The sequence below is a fragment of the Strix uralensis genome, chromosome 9, assembly GCF_047716275.1.
Source record: "Strix uralensis isolate ZFMK-TIS-50842 chromosome 9, bStrUra1, whole genome shotgun sequence".
In the NCBI taxonomy this organism is placed as follows: Eukaryota; Metazoa; Chordata; class Aves; order Strigiformes; family Strigidae; genus Strix; species Strix uralensis.
In genome coordinates, this window is record NC_133980.1 from 10432944 (window position 1) to 10459342 (window position 26399).

The 26399-nt window shown below is 39.0% G+C and overlaps 1 protein-coding gene and 1 long non-coding RNA gene across 6 annotated transcripts; one reads left to right on the forward strand and one right to left on the reverse strand.

Moving 5' to 3' along the window:
* Positions 1-386: 386 nt before the first annotated feature.
* DCUN1D1 (defective in cullin neddylation 1 domain containing 1) lies at positions 387-20872 on the reverse strand. 5 transcript variants are annotated; one of them, XM_074878590.1, is made up of 8 exons: positions 20726-20872; positions 12546-15006; positions 11811-12027; positions 10363-10531; positions 9629-9759; positions 5056-5138; positions 4713-4809; positions 387-3197 (listed from the first exon to the last, which is right to left on the reverse strand). In XM_074878590.1, the coding sequence occupies exons 2-8, from the start codon at positions 12546-12548 to the stop codon at positions 3118-3120; spliced, it is 780 nt and encodes a 259-aa protein (XP_074734691.1). In that variant the 5' UTR covers positions 12549-15006; positions 20726-20872; the 3' UTR covers positions 387-3117. The 5 variants fall into 5 exon arrangements, with proteins under 5 accessions (XP_074734691.1, XP_074734694.1, XP_074734693.1 ...); XM_074878593.1 differs by having other exon boundaries at positions 12546-12709; positions 20726-20870; XM_074878592.1 differs by having other exon boundaries at positions 12546-12787; positions 20726-20870.
* A 676-nt stretch (positions 20873-21548) lies between these two features.
* On the forward strand, positions 21549-25642 carry LOC141947449 (uncharacterized). The gene is made up of 2 exons (XR_012630128.1): positions 21549-21606; positions 21775-25642. It is a non-coding gene; the product is annotated as an uncharacterized LOC141947449 (long non-coding RNA).
* The last annotated feature ends 757 nt before the right edge of the window (positions 25643-26399 follow it).

Genomic DNA, 26399 nt, shown 5'->3' on the forward strand with positions numbered 1-26399 from the left:
ATTGTAAAACAGTTTTGAAGCAAGTCATAAGTTACTTATTAACAGGTTGCTCAATAAAAAAAGTCACGTCACTTATGTACGGTAGTCTTCAACCATATTTAAACAAATGCACTGTGTGTGGTGGCTTCCTTCACCTGCTCAGAAGTGTCACTGCAGCACAGCTGGAAAGGAGCAGCTCCATTTTGTACTTGTAAACATTCAGAACAAGCAGTAGACAAGGTGTTGGAGCAGTTCTTAGATTTATTCCCCACACCCCCCCCTCCCCCCAAAAGACTTACCAATAAAGTGTATTTTATGCAGAAGACAAGTTTCTTCCCTGCTTAAAAGCACATTTTAGAATTAACTCTTACAAATAATACACTGAAACAATGCATGAGAAGACTTAGTCATGGCAATTTCACTGGAGCTTTATTGCCTCTGTTGGTAATGAGAGGGATTGTAAGAAGTTACATTTGAACTTACAGAGATATGTAAATGATGGGGTTTTTTTTACTAAATATAATCTTGAGATTAAGTGTTTTATATCAGGGCACTTCTAATTTTGTACATATTTAATGTATAAAAACAGGTTACAAACTTGATGTTCGCTTTTTTTTTTCCTTGACATTTGGCAAAATTAAATTGATCCATTTAAGGGGAGATCATCAAATTGAAGACATAAGCACTTACGAATTAAAGCAATCCAAGTAAGCAACTGTCTGCATTCTTAAAAAAAAAAAAAAAAAAAAGAAAAACCACACAAATATATAAAGGGAAAAAAACCACATGGCCACATCTGAGCACATTTCAATACAAAATATTCCCTGTAACCAGGCATTTTGTCCTTAGAACAACACCCTGTTAAATCAATGTTTCTTTCAACTTCAGTCATTTTTGAAAAAATTTAAGATGCCATCATAGCACAAATAACCCTTTTCTGCAACATAATTAGTCAAAGTTTTATGTATTTCTTTATAATTACACAGTAATTATAAGCATGTAGTACCAAACTGATGACAACACTATTTTGTTGAAAAGATCTTGCATTCAAAAGGAATATTCTTTAAAACACCACGGCATTACGCCACTACCCAGTCTCAGACTTGTTTGAGGGACAAGTCTGTACTGGGATAAAAAGCAAGTCAGTTCTCCTCTCCAAACACAGCATACTTGAACTAATCAATCCGAAACTGTACCAAAACCCTCAAGACAGAAAACAGCACGCATAGATACTTCGTAGAGCTTTTTTTCCATCCCCACCCCACCCCGTAATTTCAAATCCCCATTTATATTTACACAAAATTGAGAAAGGAAATACTGAAAGCAGCAAAACACACATTTTTTGGCATAGCCAATTCCAGTAGCTGGAGGAAGTTTGCAAATGTTTCTGTGGAACTGTATTCTTGAAATAAATGCACAACTGGATTTTCTTAAAAGGGCACTGCTATAAGGGGAGCTAGCCTTATCATCAACGTCAGGGAGTACAAATAAAAATTCTTTAGCAGTTTGTCAATTTTTTCCTAAAATACTTTTAGCATCTGCATAAAAGTATTCTGCTGTTTAGTGCAAGTACCAATTGCTCATGTCAAAAATAATTCTGCCCTTGTCATGGGACTATTTAGAGCACGGACTTAAACCTCTATCCTTACTTGTAACTATAATCTTTCTTTTCACCTGGAGCTTGGTGTTTTCCAGCTTGTTTTACACAGTCTTTACCAAATCTCTTCACAAGTAACTAAGCGAGGAGTAAAAGACCATGTTTAGCACAAAAGCAGCTCAAAAGCTCTTGTAATATTAAAAATAAAGAATTGCATCTGATAAAAACCTGTTTTGAACAAAGTTAACTTGATTTAGTTAAATGCAGTAAGACAATAAGAAGTAGTGATGATCAACACAATAATTTAAGCAAACAAAGCCAGTGTAGTATTTTATATCTGGTCTGTGCTTGTTTGGGAAAGCTTTACTCTTAATTTCTATATTTGGCAACCACAGTGATATGTCAATTTAAGAAAAACTCAACAAAATAATTAAAAAATGGGTGTCATCCACAATGGCAGTACCTCTACGTTATAAAGAGTTAACTTACTTCTGAGGATAATGTTTTCAAAACCTAGATTCACATCAAACTCACCAGCTTCTTGTACAACAGGGCCATTTGTTTCATCATACCTCAACCATAAAAATTACATGTCTCAATTTAAAATACTGTATTGTGTAGCAAACATTTAAGACACAAATTCAGTATATTCAAGTTTTAGATTTCCACAGAAATGAAAAACCTTTCTTTGACAGACAGATAAGCATTTCAAAACTGTAATGAAATCTGATTTCTTAGATAATAACCTAGAGAATATTAGATTCTATCATGACGCACACAGCTTATCTCAATGACGCTCACTGAAGGCTGACTATAACATTAAACACGGGTGCTTTAAGTGCACAGTAGTTGTGTCGTACTTCAACTGTTCTCACAGTCAGCTGATGTACAATCAAACCATTCAGATAGGCACCTAGATACCCCAGTATCAACAACCTTGGGTTTTCTTACTTATTTCTGTAATTGTTTTTACCAGATACTCAAACTCACTTAGACAATACCTGTACTTTTCCAGAAAAGAAAAAAAAATATCGGACCCAGTACACTTAAATATATCACTCTCACAGGAAGTGCTATCAATACAGTCTTTGCAACTAGCCCCAAGTGTATATTTAAGGATTCTGTTAAAAATTGTTTTGATGTTGATTGGTATAATTCAGATGCCATACAACAGTTGTCTGATGATGACCAGCATTGTGCTTTATGTGAAACCAGAAACCTCAAAATAATTATAAAGCTTCTAGGACTTCTGGGAGATGAAACTAGGGTGGTCCACCAAAAAAAAAGAAATCCATGATGAAATCCACAATGTTGGAATTCTAACGGGCAAGAGTGGTCCAGACTAGAAGAAAAGCCCAAACCACCAGTAGAAGAATGAAATATGATATGGTCCAAGATGTATCCTTAAAGGTTTGTCTCAACCCTCAGCCATATTGTGAGGATTGATCTTCAGTTCAGTCCAGCCAGCAGAAATTGACTGTGCAATTTTCCATTTCAGGTATTTGTACAGACTATGTACACTCTAGAAGGGTCCTTTAGTGCTACACTGTCGTACTTTTTGTCCCAGCAATTTGAGGGCGTGCAAATTCCACAAAGTCATCGATAAGAACTGGCCATGCCCCTAAAAGGAAAAGAAAAAAAAAAAAATACCAGAATGTAAGAATCCTGTTCAACAAGGCATTCTTCTTAAAGCTTCAGATCTGAATAAGTTATTTATTTTCCAGTTTTAATTAGGCATACTTTCAAGCAAAAAATTGTAATTTGATTTTCTTGCTTGAAATTTAAGAGCTGGTTAAAGATTTCTACATCATTTAAACCCAGTTGATACACATCCCTTTCAAGGGTTATACTTCCTCCATCTTCCTGACAAAAAAAAAAGAAGAAATTAAAAAAAGCTGACAAAAATTCTAGCTTAAAACTGTCCAGTTTCTGGCACCAGAACTTGATCTCCAGGATGGCAACAGCTGCTTAAAAAAAATTTTGAACGTTGGATGAAGCAGTCTAAGATGTAAGCAGCAGCATATCTTAACATACTACAGCATTTACCGCTCACAATTTGATTTTCCATGTGAATGCAGTGCTCATCTGTTAGAATCAGCATATTTAGCCATACCTGAAAACAGCAAAATGCACTCCGATAGCCAGCAATATAGTACAATGCCCTAGAAGCTGGTATTACACTTTATGTACTCTTCCATATTCCTTATCAAGAGGTAGTTAAAATGCATATCAATATTTTACATATTATGAGCAGCCATATCCAAAGAGGTCCCCAGTCATGTGCATGATGCTCATGTGAAAGTTAAAAATATCTGTGGGCTGTTGGGTTTCTTCCCCGCCCCCCCCAAATGTTTTATTCCAAATCATTAAAACATGTTTTCTGCCTTTAATCTTTCTAAACTACCTTGATTTATTGTGGGCAGCAGCCCATTTGCTCAACAATAAGGGAATGATAACTGTCCATAATTATTAAATGAAGTTGTAGAAGTTTGCTCCCCTCTGCTCTGGAAGTATCAGAAGTTTACAGTTCCCTCCACTCACTCAACTGATCTGCTGCCAATGATTGAAGCTGTTCTTGGCTACAGATGGACTGGAAGAGGAAAGATCAATACAAAAGTTTACAAGAAACACGCTTGGTAGGATATAACTTATCGTTAGCGATCCCTGTAAGCTGCCAGCTTCGCTTTCATATTACTACATGTCCAATCTTCACATAAAGCAAAGCAACCAAACTCAAATATTCGCAGCTAAGAAATGCAATAACCAAAAAGCCCTACAAAGAACTGCACAGGCCACGGAATCAGTCAGTTAGTTGAAGATGCCAAGAACTGCGCTGACAGAGAATCTGTGTTTTTAAATGGACAAGTATCAGGGTTTATCTCAAAAAGGAAGAATTAGTATTTGAGCTCAGACAGAAGGAAAAAAGAAAATGGATTTAAGAAAGTTTCAGCATTTTTTTAAACCTGCCGTAAGAAACAGATGATAACATACAGTAAACTAGCTCTAACTGAACTCTAGATCACCAGTGATATTTTAACTATGCTGCTCTTAGACAGCTGTGCCAAAGCAGGTACACAGTAGTAAGTATAACATAAAATACAGTTAGAAGTTAATGAAAGAAAATGGAAATGTTTACCTTCCTCATCATAGTTAGACATATCATCTGCTATCATTGTACTAAAGTCTAGAAGAAGGTTCCAGGTATCCTTAGGAATTGATCTTTTATGATGTTCCTGTTTGAAGGGGTGGAAAATTTATGTTTAAAAATATAAATTAACACACCCTTATACACATCCATTTTTACAGTCTTGGACACATCCATATCCCCAAAACATACATTTCTCTTGTACACACCATGAAGTGCAGTATCTGGGGTCTGGGTCAAAATAGTCTATTTCATCTACTCAATAATTTAAACGTATTTATCTTTCAAGTTTTGAAAATAGTGCAGTCCAGTTTATGTAAAGATTTAAACTTACCAACAAAAATTTGTTCCACAAGTCTAGAAATTTAAATCTTCCATTAAGTACTAAATTCCAGTAGGCAATGGCCATTTCTAAATCTGTAACATTAAAATATATTACTTTAGAGATACACATTTCAAACATATAATCTCCACAGGTATCTAACACTAAGATGAACCATATATGCATAAAGGTGAAAAGATTAATCTAATGCAAAAATACACGTGGATCCTTTACAAAAAAAGCAACCATAAATAAAGTGTAACACAAAAATTTTACAGATTTTGATACTATCACTTGAATATAGAACCGAAAATTGCCAATATTAGTATCTAAAATATCCAACTACACAAGGATATTTCATGCCTTTTCCTATCTAACAATACTTTAGTTAAAATTCAGTGAAATATTTTTGTCTTAGAAATGCTCTTGACTTGAAAAGAAGATCTGTAGCATTTTGTAGTAAGATCTGCTTTAATTTTAACATATAAAATACAATTTACATAAAACTAGAATTTTATTATCTCATTTTTAGGGCAACCTTGTTACAGGTGCTGGCTCTGTAACACAGCTTTTGTCAAGTGTTCATTTCTGCAATCAGGTTTCCTTTTGAAAAAAATCTTTTAAGTACAGTACAAGCAGATGGTTGATAGCCGGTTTGTTAGTTGGTGGTCTTTTTTTGGTTGGGATGGGTTTGGGGGAGGAGGGTTTGTTGGTTTGGGGTGTTTTGTTGTTGTTTTCTTTTCGTTTTTGTTTTTTTTTTTTTTTTTTTTTTTTTTCCCCCCCCCAAACACTCCTGTTAAGGTCTCACTTGTTTTGAAACTGTTTCTCAGGACGAGTCAGGAACAAGAACAACCTACTGCCTGTCGGGCAACTGCGTGCTGCTGTCAGCAGTGGGTGCTGTTACAGCGTAGGAGTTAGAAAGAGAGACTGGTTAGTCTAACATGTAAGGAATAAAAACCAAGCCTCACCTCCCTGGTATTTGCCAAAGGCTAAACTGACATGCATTTACTGTTTATTAGTGGCATACAGTAACATGTTAACTGATAAAAGAAAGTTACATATCCGAGTTCTAAATCTCTACCTAACGTGATCTCTATCACCAGGAATTAACAAGGACCTCTGTACTGTATAACAAAATGCTACTGATCTTACTGAATTCAGTATCCATCACCAAGTACGTACAGTAACCCCAAAAGGCTACCTAGTTAAGTGACCTCTTTCTTAACAAAAAAGTTCATATATATTTTGCAGTCTAGCAAATTTCTTCCATAAACAATCCTCTTGCAAGAACAGAGAGAAGAGGCACATGATCAACTGCACCTCAGGAAAAAAAGAAAAAGAAAAAAACCCAAGAAAACCATTCCCTTCCCCCAGATGCCCAAACTATTTAAAAGAACAGGGAGGTAGATCTTAAGAAGTGAAATCAATAGCAAACAAAACAAAGCATGAACTCTGCATTGCTGAAGGGAAAACAGAAGGTGATGGGGGGAGTTTCTGAATTGTTTAGTATCTTTGACATTAAAAGTTCTTCTCAAACAGCATATTCACATTATGCTGCTTCCTGACCAAAGTAAAGAATAAAATTTGTGGAGGGTTTTCCAGCAGCTGAAAAGGGGTGTGATTTCAGACAAAAGCATACGTTTGACTTTCGAGAAGCAGAGACAAATTAAACATAAGTCACTATTCCTCAGTAAATAAGCCATATGTGAAAGTACCAACTTATTAAGGAGTATAAAGGCTAGGTATCTCTCTTTAACAGAAGATTCAGATATAAAAATATGCACTTCAGCTTTCAACTAAAACTGAAGAGATACAAACTTCTAATTAAGATGATCAATTCCTCAAGGAAACAGATTAGAAAACTTTATTTAGTTGTGATGCATTAATAGCAGGCATACAAAAAATGCAAGGTCATCAAATCACAGCATAGTTACGGTGGTTTATAAACAAACACTATAAACTGTGCATTTCAACATGCTTATACAATTTTGAGATTATTCTTGTGGGTAAGCAAAGGCCTTTGAAAAAACAGATCTCAGGATGCTGCTACCTCAAACTCATTATATGAGTCCAAACACGTAAAGCACAAAGACATAATGCCTTAGGCCAAACTACATGTTTTAAAAGAAATTTTATGAAATCACAAAATTAGAAAGCAAAGATGGAGTTTTAGGTTTTCATAAGAAAGTGAAAGAATGCTCAGGAAAGTCCTCGTGGATCAAATATGGAAGTCTCAAAATATATGCTTCAAGTTTTATCCAGCGAGATGCAAGAGAAGCAAACAATGTTTGAGACGAACATCAGCTAAAAGGTATTCTCAAATCGTATGCAAATATCACAAGAACTTTCAAGACATCCACATTACTTACATGGTAGTAAGGAATTATGCTGAGGAAATGCATTTCCAGAACTGTAACTGAGCTACTACACAAGGTTTGGAAGATTAGAGACCAATATACATTAAAATCAATTTGCAAGTTCCTACAAGCAGTTATTTAGACACTCCAAAACTAATTGCCTAACTAGGAGCACTTACTTTTCAGCACTGTACTTCTCCCAATATTCTTTTGCTTCAGGGTTTCCAGAATTATTCTGCCCTACTGTAAATTCATGCCTAGAACTGTGTGTTTATTGGCACCAAAAGGGCTAGTAAGCATCCAGATTTTAAGCTCAGTTCTACAGCAGACCCAGACTTAAAAAAACCAAACACACACAAAAAACCCCCATCTTATACTATGTATATGCTACATGGATCTGAGAAAACTATACTTGTCTTTGTCACTGTTAGAGCTTAACCTGCATAAAGAAGCTTTAAGTTGAATGAGAAATAAAGCAAAGGACTTAGTTTTCCTGGTAAATAATTTTTACTGAAGTCTGTTCCATCTGGGATACTCAAAAGATTCATTTCTATATGGGACTAGAGAGAAAAAAAACTCAGAAAAAGAATGTAATTCTTCCTTATACCTTAGAAATATGGAGAAGAAAATAAGAGGTAAGTACTACATCAGACAGTTCTGTTATTCTGAAGCTTTGAGAAAATTAATTAAAAGTGATCATGTAATTATAATTGTAATTATTATATCATTGTAATTTGTCATTTCACTTTTATCACCTTACAGGGATTCTGCAAAATAATCCTTGTTGCATAAAGCTGTTTAAAGACTAAAAACAACATACAAATGTTACAAAATGGCAACCATAAAAAAAACCACCCCACAACCCTGCAACCGTTGACACTGCAGAACTGATTCCACACTGACACTCTCCATAACCTAACTTCTATCTTCTGACAATTGAGTTACTGCCCACATTTTTCTTGTAGCAGCCTAAAAAAATTAATATGACTTCTACAAGAAATAAGAATCAGTCCATTTGTTCATTTGCAGGATTCAGGTCTGGATACATGCATGCACAAGTATTTTCAAACAGTTTAGCAGTGCTCCTTTAGCTTCTTCTAAGACAGTGAAACTCACACTCCAATTGAAAACAAAAAACAGGATACAGAAAGATGTTTCAACTCTGTGTCATCAACAAAGACACAGAGCTGTTGCTTACTTATTTTTCATTATTCATTTTAAGCCAGAAGTTGGTCCACATATAAAAGACAATAAAATCAAAGCAGAATGCTCATCTTTTCATAGCACATGAATACAAAGCTGGTCAGTGGCAGTCAGTTTAAAGCATTTTCATTACTGAGAAAAATAAATTCATAAGCTGCCAAGCAAGAATCTACTGGCCCATCAGTATTTTACTTCTCAAAAGTAAGACAGTTTACAGAGTCATGAAATACTAGTTATGGCTAATATCTCAACTATACTGTAGATAAATGAATATGCATTCTAGTTGGTTAACACTGCTGCTTGAAAGAAATTTTTGTTCCCTCATTTTTGCTGTTTTGAATAGACAGATCTACAATTTGTTCATTTAGCTCCATCAGAGCTGTGGTGTTCTGTCATTATTTTTAATAAGTGATTCTTCCACTTCACCTGTCACACTAATCAAAAGCACAATCAGCAGAAGAGCTCTGAAATAATGAAAAAAATCAGTGAGCTGAGGGGGAAAAAAAAAAAGGTTGTAGGATAGGCACCTATTACCAACGGCACAATAACAACAGGCATCAAGCCCAGGATATAGAAATCTATTTGTCCTATTCCAGTTCTATTTTGTCAAGACACTTGCAAGCATTTTTGGTCTTACAAGAGACTGTACAAGTGTACTTAAGAGTTTTACAGCTTAAATGTATCCTAAAAAGGAAAATTCAATTAATCTGTTCAGTACTGTAAATTCTAAGTGATACAATTATGCCTTTAATGTAAGGCCATAATCCATCGTGCTTACTGAGAACTGCACACACTCTTAGTGAAAGAATAAACCTCTTTCATAAAATTTTGTAGTCTATATTAATGATGCAGATATTTCTATCAATTTGAACACCTTAAATTGACATCTTTCACAAGAGATATGTATTTTATCCTAAGGATGGTTATCTTTCAGACTCATTGGATCACAATAAAACTCTCACTTACTGCTTTAATCAATCATTTCCCATATTTAAGAATAAATGTTTATAATTAAGAATACATACCTAAACCTTTCTGTCCTGGATTCTTTGCAAAGTTGAAAGTAAACTGATAAAAATCCTTAAATCTTCCTGGCTCTTTTAATTCTTGTTCCATTTTAGGAATCTGGGCCTTCAGTTTTTCTATGCTGTCACATCTGCATTTTAAAAAGCATGTTTGTTTATGTATTATTCATTTTGCCATAAAATAGGAGTTATAACAAACAAAAATTTATAAAATTTTTGTGGAATACAATATGATTATCAAAACAAAATTTGGGAAGCCTTTAATTAGTCTGCACCCATACAACAATTTCACTTCTTTGCTGTTATTTCTTCACATTGCCATTTGCACATACTAGTTGATACATCAGATTCTATAACCCACAAGATTCTTCTAAAAATGAGATAGAGACTACTACATTCTCATAGGCAGAGAAAACCCAGGTATGCTAGACTGCAGACTGATATCCTTGCTTTACACACCTGAGTAGCTCTATGGCAACTAACTGAAATACTCACACAACCAAGGCAAGTAGCACTTACAGTTGCCTCCCTTTTTTTGGTCACTAAGCATCTAGCCCACAGACAGCAGATGCGTTTTTACAGAGGCAGACAAGTGATGCTAGACTCCGAAAAGTCTCTTCAGTCTGAAAGCACAACGTGACTGTGAATTCCCCCAAACAGAGCTGCTTCACCGTATGTTCCAGCTTCTAATACTGAATTACACAGTCAGTGTCCAATACTTACTGCACACTTACCCTAGCTCAGTCATTCCATCCATGAATTCCAGCTTTGAAAATTCACACTGCGTTGCAGCTCGGAATTTCCATGCAATGATGAGTACAGTAATGCTGGCTGGGTCAAGAGCTAGATCATCACAAAACTGCTGTATACCATCTATACCAATTTTATTTTCATCTTGAGGATCTTTGGGATATAAAAGTTAAGTACATCAAGAAAAACAGATTTTTGAAAAAGCCAATTTATTTAACAGCTGTACTTAGGATAAGCAAACATTTTCAAGAAGCCATTTTTGGGATCAGCCCTTATAAGTGAACATTTTAAAGACAAAATTAAATTAGTATTTTCACTGGTTAAGCTTTAACAATTGAGGCAGTTACTACAATAAAGCCTCCCGTACAATGAAGCTTATGTTATTTTCATTGAGAGACAAAAGCACCACAAACATTTGTTTCTGCCTAATAATATGCATGATACTCTGACTCATTCCATACAGAGAACAGTGGTCCTTTCCCACCAGCACACTTAATTATTGGCATCTTTGGTAAGATTGCCGATCTGTGTACCATTATAAGAAATTCTGCAGTGTCCATGTGCAAGCTGTACTGATACAGTAGTAAAATCTGCCCATAAACTACTAAATCGACATTAGTTTTATGCATTTTCTGGCATCACCAGCGTGCATGAGATTGGACACAGTAACCTCCAAGAGGAAAGTTACACTGCCCCATTACCGATTCCAAGTCAGCCAGGCACACTCCTCTTTCCACCAAGGAATCAACATCTGGTCTGAAAGTGAGATGCTCACATTTCAAGTGTACTAACAAAGGTCTACTAATGTAAGCCAACAAAGACTTCAGGAAAATGGTATTTGGATTATGCATGCATATGAAAACCGACAGAAAATGTAGCACTCATTTGTAGATTTTTTTGAAGTGCCTAAAACACAGAATTTTTTCTACTGTACTGAATCCACTTTACTATTTGTGGCAGGATATCATCAGTTGAACACTGGCTATATAACAGACAAAGAGACTGTTTTCTTTTCCACTCTGTCTGTAACTATCTGATAATAAGCACAAGAGGAATAAAAATTAAGGTAGAATCCATCCTTAGTATGCAACCTTTCACTTTGTCAGGATCGAGTCCTGAGTGATGTGCTTTCCCCAGAAGAATCACCTAAAATCCATGTTAACCGTTACAGTTACTCACTGTACACACAATTCCAGTCCCAGACCCTAATCTTGTATAAATGTACATATATTTAGAGCACATAAAGTAACTTCATGTAATCCTTGTGAAGTGGAAGCCTGCATATATTCCCCTTCTAACTTGTATTATTAATAATAGAAAAAAATGAGTCAGTTAATATTTCCAAGCACAAGAGCGCAGCTGCAATAATACACTGTAATGAAGAATACATACATACAGCTAGGAAATAAACCTTAAAATTCAGTGTACTCACCTTTGTATCTGTTATATAGTTGTTCTAACTTCTTTCTGTCCAATGATCCTTTAACACTCTCTCGTATATAAAGTTCAGGATTTTGGAAAAAGTTGTCTGTTGCAACATCTAACTTCCAGTCATTTTGAGACAGACAACTCACTGCTGTCTTTTCACTAGATTGCGTGAAGACCATAAACTGACGCACTTTATCCTTCTGTGATGATTTCAACTTGTTCTAGTAAAAACAGACAATACTGTAATTAGAAATGTTTTACTGGACAAAAAGAAAAACTGAACCAAACAAAACATCAGTAATGTTAATTTTTTTTTAAATCAGTACCTTTTATAATTTTCCCAAGCAATCAGACTTCCTCTAACTGAGGGGGCAATTAGACACTCAAACCAACGCTTATTTCTCTTTTTTTTTTTTTTTAATTTAAATTTACCTTCATTCTAGGTACTTTACATTTTAACAAAACTGAATTAAATCATCACAAAAATCATTCTGGCAATCACAGAAATAAAAAATTGGTATTCTTACTGCATATTTGGAGAGAGCACTGAAGGGCATAGCAAATTCATATACAGCTGTGAGCTGGGATGCCTTTCTATTTAAAGCAATTTTTGTTTTTTAAAAATAAAAAACCATTCTCCTCTTCATAGAAGAATGCTACACCTACCAAAAAAAGGCAATCAAAATATTTGATAAATTGCCTCAACAGATGCAGCAGAACAGGCCGTTTAACCGCTTACCATCACTGAAGGAGGCTGGCATTCATTTAGTCCCAGCTGACCCAACTAACAGAAACACCAGCTAGTGCAGGATGAGGAGTGAGACCACGCTGACAGGAACAGGATCTCCTGATGTGCCTCTTGATAGCAGCAAGGCACTAGGCTGGGTCATCCATTTCAGGGAGCTACACACCAAAACAGCTTAAAAGACTTATTTTTTTTTAAAAAAAGAGATATTTCACTTTGAAGGTGCTCAACTCCACCTACATAATTTGCAAAACATTCCAGTGAGGAGGCATTGTCTCCATTTCACAGGTGCAGCAACTGAAGCTAAAAAAAAGGGTAAGTAATTTTGCCGGAGGCAGGCAGGGGAGCGAATAGCCAAGGTGAGAGCTCTGGAATTTCAGGCCTCCTGCCCAGACCAAGAGACATCCCTCTGCTCTAGCGCAAAACTGAACGGAGAACTTGCTGTCAGTAATTTATCAGCATATAGGGATTCCCAAGGATATTTTTGATAAGGGAAAGCACACTCAGTATCTCAAGGGTATTAGTTACGCAAAACTAACCACTGATCAGGAGAAAGCAATCATACAGCTCTTGCACTAAATAAAAATCCAGTTCTAAAGTTCACTCAATATATTCAAAGGAAAAAGACTCCTAACATTACAGCTTGGTAAATAAAAGTTCTGACTTTTAAGTCAGGATTGGATTTCTTACATGGCATGAATATTTAATTTATAGTTTCTGTTGCATTGTAACCAAAACTTGTATATTCCGTTCATTATTGCAAATTCCAAATGCATGGCTCCTTCTCAGGGAGTATGGGGAAAAAAGGCCAAAAAATCTCTAGACGTGATAAACTATCCTCAGCCAAAGAACGAATGGTTTAGGAGCAGTACGAGCTCAAGCTCTTCATTCCAAAGGATAATTAGTGTCCAGTCACATTATCATTAGAAAAAAGAATTAATGCTTCAGAACACAAATTCATCTGCCCTAAAAGTCAAAATCAGTTTTCTGCTGCTTGAGGACACTGAACATGAACACTATTATTTGTAAGAGCAGTTAAGTTACCAGCTTCAGAGTCATACCTTTAAAAAAAATACAAGAGCATCACACTTGGCTTAAACTGATACCCACATAACATACTAAACAGACCGATACCCCTTAATTTAAGAACCCTTTTAAAAAAAAAAAATCCTCCCCAAACCAAAACAACCCTATATCTACAACACTTAGCTGAAGTCAGAAATTTAGCACACACTGCAGACTTTAACACTGTGATATTAGTTAGGCTATACTACTTTTAAAGGTGCAACATGTTGCTGCTTTATTTCAGTCTTGAGTAAGTTTCTCACGTTGGACTTTTTGCTACGAACATGTTTCTGAAACTCAGATTTTCAGAAGTTGTTCCAGGTAAAGGTCAAGCCATCGGAGCAGGTCCTGCAAAGACCCACTGCTGACAATTTGTGCACGCTTTGAGTTTCACAACAGACATTCAGCACTTCACAATATTGAGCTCAAACTTCCACAAAAAATCACTTATGCTGACAAAGCCACGTGGAATGACTTCCTGAAAAGACTAATGGATTTTTAGATGCAGTTTTTAAAAATATATTGTAAACTCAAATATATTAAAACAAACCATTGAATGAAATCTCAAATGAAGACAAAACAATTCCAAGGCTAATTTTCTATATCAATTACCAGCTTCTTCAAATCAGTTCCACACTGCCAGACTGCTGCATCTCCAGACTCTGCTGCACTACAGGGCAGTCGTGCTTATGACCTTACCTTTTCTTTTTTTTTTTTTTTTTTGGACAAAGCTGGTGCCTTTAATCATTAGGTTGTCTGTTTGGTTTTTGTTTTTTTTTTAACATGTAAACATAAGTATGCATATCCCTTTTAATACTAAGTGTTCCATAAAACCTCAAGAGGCTTTGTTCTGCCCTACTCCTGCAAGTGTAAACTCTAAAAGCAATGACATACAATAAAAAGTCAAGGAACAGGTTTAAAAGGGCTTCGCTGTGGATGCCCAAGACCACAAAAGGTAGGGTGTTTTGCGTGTTGTCACATAAAAGGAGAATGCCATTTATTAGATCAAAAAATTGCAGCTTAAATCACTTTTATGATAAAATTTAAATCCTATATATGTACATGAAATCTTCCCATGCTTGGGGCTCCCTAAGTGATAGTAGCAATATAAAACCTTTTTCAAAAGAACACCGAGTTTGCCAAAAGTCAAGCAGCTAATGACACTAATCAGTATAGCATTCGATAATATATTAAGATGCAATAAATCACACTGTTCAGCCATAATCTTTTTCTGGAATAACTGTATTTTTACTGGTCAAATATGAGTTTATTTTTAGTGAAGAACTGCTAAAGACCTTTCTTTATATCCGATGAATGTTTCCGCAGAAGCTTGCCAACATGGACGAGACACTCCACATCTTAAGTGACTGGACAACTCTTTGAAGGCCTACTACAGGACAGCAAGAAATGAAATTACTGCTGAGTTTTATTATCCTATTATAGCTCTTCTTTCATCACATTAAAAACCCACACTTCAAGCAGGAACAAGTTCCAAGCCTTCTGCACTTTTAAGGGCTATTTCTAGAAACTGAGCTCTAACAGTCTATTATTGTTTTAAGTGTGCAATACAGAAGCCAGAGCAACCTATAACCTTTAATCCTGTAGTCATCAGGCAACAAATACCTTACACTGCAATTGTGTGTACTGTAATGCAATGTAATCCATTTAAAATAGCTCAGCTTTAACACTAGTTAAAAAGGAAGATAGAATTTTATTTAACAGATATCTGTCTTGCTAAATTATACAAGTGAAAACTAATGGAAAACAAATGCAACAAATTTTCTAGTAAGTCTTTCCACTTGGGGTAAGGGGAAGAGGAAAAATTCAGATCGGCAAGCCTCTGAACAAGTTTGTGTGGTATCGAAGCTATCTTTCATAATGAGGATGTCATAAGAGACAGAAGATGAACTTACTTTTAAAACACAGAATAACTTCTCCAAATGAAAAGCTACATTATGTAGATTCATAAAACTACAATATTGACATCATTCTAATGAATGCCTAATGCTATAACATTGATTTTAAAATGAAAATTTGCCCCTCCCCATGAAGTACCAAATTTGATAATTCTAATTCAATAACCCATCCTTGATCAGACACTTCAGTGAAAGATTAAAAATAAATATTTCGGCTTTTTTTCCACAAGTATTTTCTTTTCTGGACTCAGACTGAAACTCCCCCCAGTCTAGGGGGGGAAAAAAAATAAAAGCTAGAACTGATCTGCCAACTCTGACTACATGTTTCCTTATCTTCTACACTCAATTTTCAGTCACCTCAGATGCAAAGATCAGCTCTGCACACTGGTCATCAACATTTTCTGGATAGCTAACAGCAGTACGAGGGCTCCACTATCCTAGATAATGTCCATAGGAAACAGTAACAACCTTCGTCCCACACTGCCAGGACTGGAGAGCTGAGGATTCCTACCAAAACCCTGCTCTTGGACTTTGCTCAAAGGTTTATACGCAGCCACCAGCTAGACAAGCAGTGCACGATCAGTTTGAAGAACTACTGTCCAAAATTCCTTACAGCCCCCAAAGAAGGCATTCACGTAGTTACTCCTGAATGTGTAAACTGCTTTTCACCGTTCCCTTCCCAGCCACTGCTTACACATGATCCGATTCCTGCTAGTTTCACTGCTAACGAAAGGAATTTGAACGATGTGACATCTGTGCTTTTGTTTCAGTCAGGACTCAAAGAAAAGCCTGTTAAGTTCTCATGCATGTGACAGGTAAAAGCCTTTTCTAAAACAGTATCAACCTCCACAAAGTCTAGGCTTTTATACTATCTGCATTTAAACTCTAGCAAGAGATCTGGCTGCGGAAAGCATCCTTGCACTTTCAATAGACCCTTAGTGATGTCTGTTCAAGCCCAGCATAACTTCAGCCTGCAAACAGAAGAGCGGGCTTGTGCATGAGTAACCTTACAGACCATGACTGCCAGTTTTGTTGCGTCTTCATGTGACACTAATGGTCTAGAGAATATTGCTCCCTTACAGCGTCTGAATCATTCCACATTGGGCTGTATCCATTAAAGGAACGTACAAGACACCTGCAAATAATCTGGTTTACTGCTTGTATTCAACAAATATATGGCTAAAGCTTAAAAGGCAAAATCATGAGTATTTTTCTGTTTGGTAAGAAAATAAAAGTTAATCACAACAAAAGTCTGTGAATACACTGAATTACATTTTAATCCACCAACTGTGATGGCATGCATGTATACTACCAAAAAAACCATCAAATTCAAGTTGAAGACAAAAAACAATTAAAGAAAATAGCCATAGTTTCTGTATAATGTAAACAAACACACCCTTCAACTACATTTTATTTTCCACAGCAGTTTCTCAAAAAGAGGGCACACAAAGTAAGATCGTCAGGACATTTTTAAGCTTCTGCTTCAAACTGATGTGAAATCCATTTGTCTGCAGTGAAACAGAACAAAACTTAAAAATTTACAAGGTCTGTTGAGATATAAAATCCAAGGAAAAAAAATCAGAAGCAACATAAAATCAAAGTAGCTTTTTTACACCCTCTGATGTTCTTTTAGTGCATAAAATCATTTTAGTACTTGCATATGGGCAGAAAGTCTTTCATAGAAGATATATATAGCTACCCAGAAGAACACAGTAGTTGTAATAGTGTTTTAAGACAATTCACGTTAACCTGAGAGGTGAAGGAAACACCAAATATCAGGGCTTTCTCAATTAAAAAAGAACAAGAGACCTGTCAGTTGTTTAGCATTCTTAACTCTGATCTGGGGCATAAGCTCTATTCAGCCATTAGAAGCTGCATTCATACCTTATATTTGCATTGGCACCATAAAACATGAGTAAAATATCAAGAAATACATAATAAATTTCACACCTTGTTCTCAGAGTAGTTCCTATTCCTGAATAATTTTTTCATGGCCCTAGTTAAAAGTGATTTTACAGTATAAGTTCAAAGGGTTCTCTGGTAAGCTGGAAGAGGAAACAAGATCACGTACCATCTTGTCTAGCACTCCAACTACTCCATCCTAACCATAATGCCAAGAATCTACAAGTTTTACAATGGGAGAACCAAAACAAAAAATTAATATCAACAAACTGCTACAGACATGAATATGCACCATACAAAATAGCCTTGCAGAATAGCTTGTTGAGTGAAACACTACATAACAATGTCATGAAGTAAAGTAACGTGACAGGAGACACCGTCAGACATGAAATTCTTGTGATACTAAATTTTTACAACTTCCTGTCACCTGAGGTTTGCAGTAAGAAATTATGTATATATCAGCATAGAAATATTTTTCAGAGAACACAAATTGGACAATATAATAGATAATGTAAATAGAGATAAGGTTAGCATTTGGCTCTGGATAAAAACATGGAGACTCACACACTTGCCTTGATTATCACACATAGTCCTAAATTCATGAAATCATTCCGAACAGTACAAGTAGTAGCTCTTCTCAGAGAAGATGATTTGGAGTATAATGGACCAGCATGCTGCTCTGTCTTGATCTGCAGGCACATTACTCGTCCTCATGATGCGATGAAGCAATAACATACTAACAGATAAGGTGAAGCAGACCATTTCTACAGATGCTGCTCTGCTCAAATGAAAACGCAGGTAAGACAGGCAGATTGCTATCAGCAATTCAAGGATTGTTGCCAGGCTGCTGTACCTGAGCACTGGACACAAGACACTTTTCAAGTAACCTAAATGGCCAGAGCAAGCCTAACAGGCTGCTGTAATGGTTCCCCTTCCAGATATTAGACAAAGACAGTTCGAAGCCAGGAAGCCCTCGTCCTGAAAGCAGGGGCCGTATGAACACTGGGGAGCCTAAGTTAGAGCCAGAAGTGCTCTAACTGGCGGTGCTACATGGGCAAGTAGGAGCCAGGCCACAGCTGCAGGAGCCTCTACTGCAGCATCCACTGTGCTGGACAAGAAACCCAGCCCCAGGAACCTGCCACAGCCACTGGAAGGACTAGCCAGAGCAGCAGTGCATACAGGCAGAAAAATAGGATGTGGAATCTAATGTTTCTGGATGACATCTTCAGATCTCTGTGAAGTCTGCCTACTCCTTCCCCTAACTACATAGAGGATTTTGACATACCACAAGTATAGGTAAAGAATCATATACCTGGGCACTAGAAACAATTCATAGCTGTATTTACTACTTTATAAAAGCTGCAGCCTGTCATTTAGTCCCACTTCAGCGTCTATGTCATCCTTTCACCTGGGTGTTGGAGTCAACAAGCACAACCTGGAAAACAGCTGTTTGCACAGGGCCTAACAAGGACGCTCAGGGCCACGACCAGAGTATTCAGATCGCCCCTCCAATCTGATCAACACCAATCTAACGGTATAGTATTGATCCACTGCATATATCCGCTAGTTCTTCAGTTAAGCATTTCCAAGAAGATTAAGCAGATAGGATTCTGCTGTTTCTCACAAAAAGCTATTCTCAGAACAACGTGCCTCACTATTTCTGTTACACTGCCACTTACTACAGTATTGTTCAGTTTAAATTTCTAACCACCTAGCCAGCCAGTAATATATGTATGTACAAGACATCAACTGTGTATTTATTTTGCATACCTGTGCTGAATATACTGTAAGACAGCTCTAGGTGATTTTTATGGAAAAAAGTCTTCATAAAAAGTTGTGTAACATTACTGCATGCTATTTGAGACAGTCCCAGAACTGCAGAATTACAGTAAGACACCTCTACAGTCTGAACTTTACCCAGACTTTAGTTTTAAGCTCCCATAAAAAACTCAAGTGAAGATCTACATCAAACTATTCAATTAAAAATTATACTGGTAACATAGTGACAAGTTTATTAGAGGTCTATATACTGCACCACTAATTTAAATCCTGGCCAACCAAATTTTTATGCCAACATAACTCATCAGCTAAAGGTGACATTTTAATTTTTTTAATATGATTTTAACACTGCTTGCCAGAATAATATTAACTGCAGGTATAAGATATCTTTATATCAGTAAGTGTACACCAGTAGATCTCAGACTCCCTCCTACACCCTTCCTAAGACAATACAGCTGCTAAAGAAAAGTTCTACTTTAAACTGTGCAGGTGTAGCTAAAGCTGTACAACTCTTGTATAGAGAAAAGCCCTAGAAGTATGACTATAAACATTTTCCCTTGGCTGCGGAAGACACTGTGCAAGAGACCAATAAGGACCCCCCCCTTATTTAAAGCTAGGGAATGTCTTTTTCCTTTTGTTTAGGTGAACAAAAATAGCAAACTTTGTTCCAACCACTGCGGTTCCCCTCTAGCAGAGGGAAGGGAGAAAGCGAGTCGATTTGAGTCCACAGCAAATTCTTAGCTCTAAGGAAAAAAATCTTACCGAGAAAATGCAAGATGGATAGGTCCTCCTTTACAACACTTACATGAACAGGAGCCTTACCAAAACCGCAAAACAATTATCCAGAAATTCTCCAACACAATCCCAGTTCAAGAAGGATCAACATGCCCAAGTTTCCCAGGGAACTGACAGTGCTTAATGGGCCCTGAGCCCCCTAAAATCCTGAGGAAAAACTCCAAGTATCCCCTGGTTTCTGGCAGCCCCTGAACTCACTCCAGTCACTGCTGCTCACCACCCCACACAGGGCACAGACCAGGCTGCCCACAGGACACCTCTATTGCTCCTGTCCCGCACAAAGGTGCCTGAACCCTCTATACAAAGTGGAAGCGAGCACCTCCTCGCCATGAGGAGGCCTGACAGAGCCCCGCCGGCCCAAGGCCTCCGCGGGATCCCGGCGCCCCCCCAGTAGGCCCCGGCGCTCGCCCCTGCCCAGGAGCAGCCTCCTGCCCGCCAGCCCCGCAGCCAGCGGCCCCGGCCTGCCGCACCGCCCTTCCCGGGCCCCACATGCCCTCCCCGCCCTGCTTGGTAGAAGGGCCGAGGAGCCCACGGCCCCAGGACATCATGCCCCGGCTGCGGGGCCCCCGAGACCGGCCCTCCGGCCGCTCCCGCCAAGCCGCTCCCGGACACCCCAGCCCGCAACGACTAGGCCCCAGCTGCCCCTACGGCGCCGCCGCGGCTGGCCGGCCCCGAGGCACCGGGCCGGGCCGAGAGGCGACCCGGGAGGACGCTCACCATGTTGAGGGCTGTGCAGGCCTCTTCCCTCCCGGCTCAGGCGGAGACTGAGGGCGGCGGCAGCAACGGCTTCCTCCGGCGGCAGCAGCTCCCGGCTCCTCACGGGCCCTTCCGCCGCCTCCCGCTCATGCGCAGTGCGGCGCATCCCCCGCGCCGGGAGCCGGCGCTGCGCGGCTGCGGCGCAACGGGCGGGAGCCTTCAGCGGGAGGCGGCCCGGCAGCCTCCCCTGCCTGCGGGGGGCGGCCCCGGCCCCGGCCCCGGCCCCAGCCCCGGCCGGGTTTCTCCGGGAGCGGCGAGGACCGGCCGGTGCCCGCCCGCCCTTCCTCCCTCCCTCAGCGCGGCGGTTGGGGCTGCGGCGCGAATGGCGGTGGGTCGTCGCACCGAGGGGGGGCCTCGTCCTGGGGAAGGGAGGGGAAAGGCTCCCCGCTCTTCTGGGTGTTATTGTGGGGTCGGGAGCGGGGGTGGGCCCCCGGCCCGCGGAGGGGTTGGGGCGAGGAGAGGCTGCGGAGCAGGGGGGCTGTTGTGGTGGCGGTGGGGTCCCGCCAGCCTCTGAGGGCTCCTTCAAGCACCCCCCGCCTCCTTACCCCGGGACCCGCGGTCACTCGGCGTCCGCTCTTCTGTCGGGAAAGCTCCTTATGCTCTTATTTCTTAAATACCAAAATTAAAACGTTTTGCGAGGGCTCGGTGCGAGCGCGTGGGGTGTAACTGCCCGTCCCTGCCGCGCCGTGCTCGCAGAGGCGTTTCGGTGTCTTTGTGGAGGGCAGGCAGGTGCACAGCCCCAACGCGTGAACTTAAAAAGAGGTGAGGTGGAAAAAACCTTTTCGTGAAGTCTCAGGACAGCACCTTTAGAGGCGTTTTCCTAGGGGACCACCTCCACACTTGTAAGATTTTCCTGCTAGAAGTTGTGATCCTCTCTGGGGAGCTGTTGCTTCCAAGTGGCTGTCGACAGATGCAGCCTTTTCTGCAATAGCATAGATGTATTAGCAAAAGAGGTTGTAAGGGTTAAATCATGGTTTGTACCAGTATCCCAGACAGTTGTTTTTTCCCAGGAAAGCTTACTCTGCCTACTGCAGACTTCTGGCAGCTGAGGAGGTTTGGGGAAGCAGAATATTTGCTGATAAAACTCACAGTGGTGGCAAACTGCTAGTTGTGAAGGACAAAGGTTCAAGATCTGATTCTTGTTCTCTCATCTCCTGCTGAGCTGGGAGCTATCAAAGTAAGCTTTTGTATTTCTATTACATGACTGGTATGATTGCACACACCACAGAGAAAGTAAGACTTCAGAAAGCCATTCATCATGATGGATGTCCAGGGTTTATATATATGTTTTTATAGAAAAGGGTCTGAATTGCTTCTCACTTCACTGAAAGTCAGAGCTAAGCTTAGACAGAGCGTGAGGAGTTAAAGTAGTATTTGGAGAGGAGAATCAGGACTGTCCTGTCAAGTGTCCAATTGTGCTGGTGTCCTGAAACAGTAAATTTAGGAGTTGTCTTGATAATAAGCGTATGGAAGTATGTGTGAATTCAGCTATCCTGAGACACAGTAGTTTCCTGGATACCTTGAATCCTACTGAAAAGTGTGTTTTTGAAATCGAGAATGGCTGCAAAGTGGCCAGTGTAAACAGCCGTGAACATTGCACACCAGCCCAGCCCACATGAACCAGGCCAGGGGAGACAAAGCCAAACCTGAAAATCTGCTTCATCAAATTAACTAATTGCCATCACTATAAAGTGCTGTGATGGCCCTCCCGCAATCTGAAGATACAGTTTAGACCTCCTTGAGAATTATTTCGACATGTAACAATAATCTGAGAGATGAACTGTGATTGCAGTGGATTTCTCAGGACAGAGGATTTTTAAATGGCTTGTTTTTCCCTAATGTCTGTGAATCTTGGTGCTTTTCTGTAGTGTAGGGTGTGTTGCAGGGTTTTTTGAGTGTGTGTTTGGGGACACATTGTGTTTGTGTTTAGTTTTACCTATTCTTTTAACAAGTTGTGTGTGAGATTCTTTTAACTTAATGTTGAAAAAGTATTTCTCTCTTTCATTTTGCTTCTTTTGTTCACTGAATGAAGTACTAAGCACAAGTTAGTTTTAACTTTTTCTTGTTTAGGTCCTAATTAAAAAGGTTCTGAAATGAATATAGTCCTTTGCTTTATTTTCAAATGAGTTTAATCTAAAACTCATAATAAATTAAGGCCTGATGTTACAAATATTGAAGAGCACAAGGAACCTCACATGCAAGAGTGTTCATAAACTCTAATAAGGTGCTACTTAAATCAGTAGACTCACAGGTGTTATCTAGAAGACCTGATTTTATATATGCAAATTATGTTTACTTTAAAAACATTCCTTGAAAAATTCACCATTGCTACAACTTGCAGTTCAATCCATTATTTTCATCTTCTGCCTGGGTTACAAATTAGCAATTGTTAAATTAGCTGCAGATCTGGTAGTTGTTCTCAGTACTTCAGTGTTCAGGAAAGGTTCCTGCTGTACCATCTTTCTTTTTCTGGAAGTTTTGGACTCTGCTTCCAACTTCGACTTGTGATTGATCTCTCTAACTTACTAAATGCCTCTACATTATGAACTCCCATTGTATGAGGCATGGAAAATCATACTTTACTGCTTTGCAGGGGCTTCTTAGCAGGGCAGATAAAAATGGATGATTCGGTGAAATGCAAGTGAAATATAAAAAAAATATGTGAAATGCAGATTAATGCTATTCCCAGTGCACATGCTACTGTTTTGTGGGTTTTTCAATTTGAGTTATAAGGTGAAATTGTCCATGAGAAAAGGAGTGGCTTCCAACTGCCATTTAAGTTGTAAGTCTGGTGTTACTGATTTTAGTGGGAGCTACAGTATGCTCTTCTGTCCTTGATTTCCAGAGTCCTTCCATAGGTATGTCTGAATTGCTGAATCTAAGGTAAGTCACCCTACCCAGAGCTCTTGGCTACCACAGCCAGGCTATCTGGTGCCTCAGCCTGAGCCTGTTTGATTAGACTGTCCGAGTTATCTTCTCCGTACGTGGCACACTGCAGTAGGCGTATCCTGCGCAGCACAGCTTCAGGACACAGTCAGATTGCCCCAGTTCCACTCGTGTCCGTAGGCCTGCAGGCTGGCTGTACAGCTGCACATGGAGATCTGCACTTCAGTGACGCGTGTGCTGGCTGAATCTCACCCTTGCCATTTCTGAGCGAAAAGAAATTCTTTGTAAAGCAAGAGGCACCATGAGCCTGCCAAAAAACGTGTTTGTACATATTCAGAGTAAGTTGTCTAAACTGGGCTTGTTACATGTTAATTTCTGTACAACTCCATCCAGGATGGCCCACCACGTCAGAGCAGTGATAAACAGCTCTGCTATTTGTAAACATGATGCATGCATTCAGTGATACAGACTAGAAGGAAATATTATTCATTGTGCAATCTGCATGCAGCATAATCACTGTGACCACAGTAACATGATGACTTGTTTAATTTATGGTAAGGCTGACACGCTTGCCTTGTTTTGTTGTGAGATCCAGTGATGGTTTATCATCTCATGTGAACCCTACGAGAACCAGTCAGTGATTTTTTTTTTTAAAAATTCAAGTGTGTCAAATGGATAGTTCTGAATATAACATTGATCTGTTTTACACTGAGCTCTCTTCTTGAACAGATGATAGAGCAGCAAGTCTCACATGAAGTCAATGCCGAATCCATTCACTGTAATCCCCTTGCTGAGAACTTCCACTTAGGGCACTTTCTGAGGAAGGGGCCCAGAGCTTTATGAAGGATAACAATAACGTGGAACAGCTTGTCCTAGAAATGTCTTTCTAACCTCCACATCTCTTTGTCAGCTACTTTATTCTCTAGAAAGTGAAACCACCCCTTCATCTTACACTGAAGGAAGAGCCATAAAGTGGTTACGACTATGGCCCTTTGCCTGCCAACGCTGACAACATATAACTAAGAGAACAAAGTCCCATGAACTATCCTGCACAAGGAGATTCAGTGCCACTCTAAAGGCATGAAGTTCCTTAGCATCCACAGGTACGGACCCAAGGGTCTGCTCCTATCCCGCTGTTCAGCTGATACAGTTGGAATGTCTGTATCAGCCCATAATAATTTTTTCTGCATTGAAAGAAACACAGAGGAAGTAAACAGTCTGAGTCCTCCTGTAGGTGTCTAAACAATTTGACCTGTAAACTGGCACATCGCCAGTAGCTGAAGATTGTTGTCAATAGGTTGCAGGGAAGGGTGTTCACCTTCTATTATGTTTTTCATCTTTCCTGCATTACACAAGAGGTTAACAAGTTACTACACCCAGTCCAAGGCACTGTTAGGAGCTGGGTTACACATGATAGTATCTCTGGGAGGGAGCAGGACAGGTTTATGTGACAAAGGAAGAAAAGTCAGATCAGTGAACATAAGAAAGTCTGAAAATTTCTCATGCACCTAACTATACCCTGGCAAGCCTGAATAAACTGAGACCTTCCAGGACACTTAATGGGCAGACTGTAAGACTTACATATTTTTTTGGAACTCATTAGAAGTACTGCAATACATATACTAAAATAAAGGCATTTTAAGTAGCACGAATTAAGAAATGAGAGGGCAATAAGAATTGAGGTAGATAGCTGATTTTTATGTGGTATGAACACTTCCTTAGTTCAGAACTTCTGTAAACAAGGTATGATCTTTGCAAACAGAATGATTTGAAATTTGCCAAGCTATAAACCAGACGGTGCCATCATAGCTATGACTTCATGATTAAAACCTACACCTTTAAACTGTAAGCAGCTTTCCATTCTCACTACAAAGAATTACAGGTGATTTCAAGAATCTATGAGACTGAGACACACTATTATTTCCACATCACAGTGATTTTCTGTGTGTGCATTATTTAATTGTTCAACTTAATAAAAATAAACCATCCCAATTCAGAGCATGTATTTTGCTTTTAATATATGCAACAGTAATTTAAGTTACATGTATGGGAGGCAGAGCTTTTTGCTTTGAGGTAAGCAGTCTGCAAGAGTAACGCAGACATACAAAGCAAGGGAAATAAGATGACTCTTACCTCCTGTCATACATGTCACACACATTTAGCCTTTTCCACTCCTCACACTGTCATAACAGCAAACTGGTTTTCAGGAACATGTCTGTCTACACAATCCAGATAATACTGACTTTCTGATAGCTGAGTGACAAATTGTAACCTTCATGCCCATGACTAGTACAGTAGGGCAAACTTAAGGAAAACATGCATTATCCACATCTGTATATAACAGTTCTGGTTTTAAATTGGTTTATTCTAGTTCATATGTTATCTCATTTTACAACTCTAGACCAGGAGCTGTGTCTTATGTTTCTGGGATGCTTAGCAGAGGACACTGAACACACCTGGGGTCTTTGGCTGCAATTATCATACCAGTATTTATCACTATTTCTGTGTGTGCCAGTGCACACTGATGAGTGACCAGAACAGTACAGCCCTGAGTAAGAGGGATGCAGCTCTCAGCAGCAGTCTTTTTCACCAGACACTCTTTGGAGCTTTGCTGGCTCTAGTACATTAACATTTCCTGCTTTCCCCACTTTTTAAGTGAGTAGATTAGTTGCCATTCACAGAGATCAATTACCATTTCAAGAGCAACTTTTTGGCACCAGAACTGTTTATATGGAAAACAGATTAAAGC

Coding starts and splice junctions, on each gene's coding strand:
- DCUN1D1 (XM_074878590.1), bottom strand. Junction 5,139..9,628: donor TCCAGGACAGAAAGGTTTAG/GTATGTATTCTT, acceptor TTAATGTTACAG/ATTTAGAAATGGCCATTGCC. Junction 4,810..5,055: donor TGTGGAACAAATTTTTGTTG/GTAAGTTTAAAT, acceptor CCCTTCAAACAG/GAACATCATAAAAGATCAAT.